The sequence below is a fragment of the Cynoglossus semilaevis genome, chromosome 10, assembly GCF_000523025.1.
Source record: "Cynoglossus semilaevis isolate Cse_v1.0 chromosome 10, Cse_v1.0, whole genome shotgun sequence".
Classification (NCBI taxonomy): domain Eukaryota; kingdom Metazoa; phylum Chordata; class Actinopteri; order Pleuronectiformes; family Cynoglossidae; genus Cynoglossus; species Cynoglossus semilaevis.
Genome location: NC_024316.1, coordinates 14191769 through 14194338, shown reverse-complemented (window position 1 = coordinate 14194338; position 2570 = coordinate 14191769). Strand labels below are relative to the sequence as shown.

General features: G+C 42.9%; 1 protein-coding gene across 1 annotated transcript in view; it reads left to right on the top strand.

The window, feature by feature from the left end:
• Nucleotides 1-2570, top strand: part of srms (src-related kinase lacking C-terminal regulatory tyrosine and N-terminal myristylation sites) — a 17606-nt gene that overhangs the window by 3936 nt on the left and 11100 nt on the right. The window contains exon 2 of the mRNA XM_008318952.3: nt 1530-1651. Within this exon, the coding sequence (XP_008317174.1) occupies nt 1530-1651 (122 nt within the window). The remainder of the gene's footprint in view (nt 1-1529; nt 1652-2570) is intronic.

Below are 2570 nucleotides of genomic sequence, written 5' to 3'. Positions count from 1 at the left end.
TTCAGCAGTTATCACGGCTGCTTACACATCTGCCTTACACACAGAAGGTCCTGGGCTCGAGTCCCAGAGGAACCACATGCTTGGCACCTCCAGGAGGCAGCATGTGGTTACACAAAGTTAAAATTATTATTATTATTATTTATTATGATTAGGACTGTTTCACAATTAACCCAGTCTCAACTCCAGCAGTAACAACAGTGTTGGAGTTTACACTTAATTCCAGTCGTATTTTTAGGGCCAGTCCTCAGAGTCTGGGGCGTTGTACTGCACTGTATCCTTGTTCCTGAGCTGCTGCTTGTTGTGAGTTTCAGTGAAACCTGAGTGCTGGTGAGCAGACCCGCCCTGCCCGATAATTCAGAGTAAATACAGGTCACTCTGATATCAGATCAAACAGGCAGTAATAAACGCACAAACACCGTGAGCGGAGCAAACGTCTTCACTGTCTTTTATTTACTGAACTCATTGTCTTTGAGGGTTTTTTTTTTTTAATCCTGGCTGTGGTTCAAGGAGCCATGGTGATGTGTAGACTTAACGTTACTCAAAGCTGCTGCTGTTGTTGCTGTTGCCAATGTAACTCACCTGACCAGTTAGTTCAACTGTGTAACTACGTTTGTGTGTAATGTTTATCTTTATGATGTCACCATGATGCGTTTGCTTTAAAGTGAAGACCTTTGTTCCAACATGTTCAAAATGGCCGCCAACAATAGTCTTGGTGACAAATGTAGACAATTTATTTATATATTAGAATAATTTAAGAACTTCGGAACAAAATCAGGCCAAACTCCCTATTCATTGTGGATCGCCCTCTTGAGGTAAAACTGTAAATCTACTCTTGTGGTTCTCAAGTGATAAAGAAATTCCTAGAGAAATTCCTGTGTTGGTACTGCCTCTAAAGGTACATTTTGGGGGCAGTACCACAACTCACCAGCAGGGGCTGTATTCAAATTCTCTTTTTTATTGGCTTTTTTTATAATTATCAAAAACACTGTCAGTGTTAGCATATGTATGTTAGCATCACTGGTTAGCTCTTCATTACTTTGTACAGTTAATAAGATATTGGGAATGTTAGCTAGTGTGATGTTGGTCTACTGTAGCGCCACCTCTTTGACTTTGGAAAATGAGGACAGAGCTCTCAGCTGACCATAAAAAAAACTACCACACGGTCCCTTCTGAATCCATGAACCCTTACTTTACCGCTGCCAAACTCCTGTTAAAACGTGCCTGCTCCCAAACCAAGAAAAAAAAATGTGAAGAGGTCTGAAAACCAGGAGGCCGGCAGCTCTAACAGTAGGTGTTCTTGTTAAAAGTACATCAGTAACCAAGGTTCCACCAATGAACTGACTGTTGTCACTGAGTGACAGGGAGATTCAGGCACAGACTGTGTGATGACAGTGATGACAGCTGTCAGAACAGGACATTCTCTCTGTCTTTTCCATTTTTGTGATCGCCTACTCACCCACTCTCTGTTTTTGCTTGTCATTGTGTGTGTGTGTGTGTGTGTGTGTGTGTGTGTGTGTGTGTGCGCTCAGGTGGTACTACGGGAACATAAACAGAGTGAAAGCGGAGAAGCTTCTCCTTGCGTCCCAAAACAAAGATGGATCATTTCTGGTTCGCATCAGTGAAAGTCACAGCGATGAGTACACCATCTCTGGTAAGCACCGCCAAAATAAATGTCCTCACCCATCCATCCTCTCACCCATCCATCCTCTCACCCATCCATCCTCTCACCCATCCATCCATCTATCTTTCCTTCCTTCCTTCCTTCCTTCGTTCGTTTCTTTCTTTTCTAACTCCTCTATCCACTTGACTTTTTTATATTTTTCTCCTTTATCTTCCTTCTGTTTTTATTAGCTGTAAAAATGTATTTCTGATTTTGTCTGTTTGTCCTTTAATTTGTGGATTTAATGCAGTGACTGAAAAACTCGTCCATACATTGACTCTTCTCTTCTTCATTGGATCTTGTTGTTTTAAAATCAACATTCGACAACATTTTTTCATTCATTATTTGTTTTTACTAAGATTCTTTTTAATTGAATCCAGATCTGTCTGTGTATCCCCTGATTAGCTTAGCGCAGTTAGCCTGCCTGAAGGATCTAAGGCTGGGGAGACACAAATACATTTACTACCCTCTGCATCCTTCAACTCTTCATTATGTTCAGGTTTAGTCTTGCTCACAGCTCAGTTTAGGACCATGTGACTCAGGGGGAGACGGGGGGGGGGAGGGGAAGAGAGTTACATTTCTGCTTCTGTTCAGCAGAGCAGCAGTGAAGATGCAGAGCTCAGCTTTTGTCAGGACAAAAGAAAAAACCAGTGTGTCGAACACACAACTGTAAAGTGACACCCACACTTGAGCCCCTGCAGTTCATTTTTCCACTTTGCTCAAATTCCTCAAATTGCTGCTCTCTCAGGGACAATAACATGTGACTCCACCTCCTCTGCGCTCCATCCATCACCCTCTCGGCTGCCACCTTCCTCCTGTCATTCAAGGTCTCCAGCTGGAGTCAAACTTAATCTCCTTGCCTTCGATTTCCTCTCAGCTTCCACCCGCTCTGTTCCTGCTATGGGGGAGC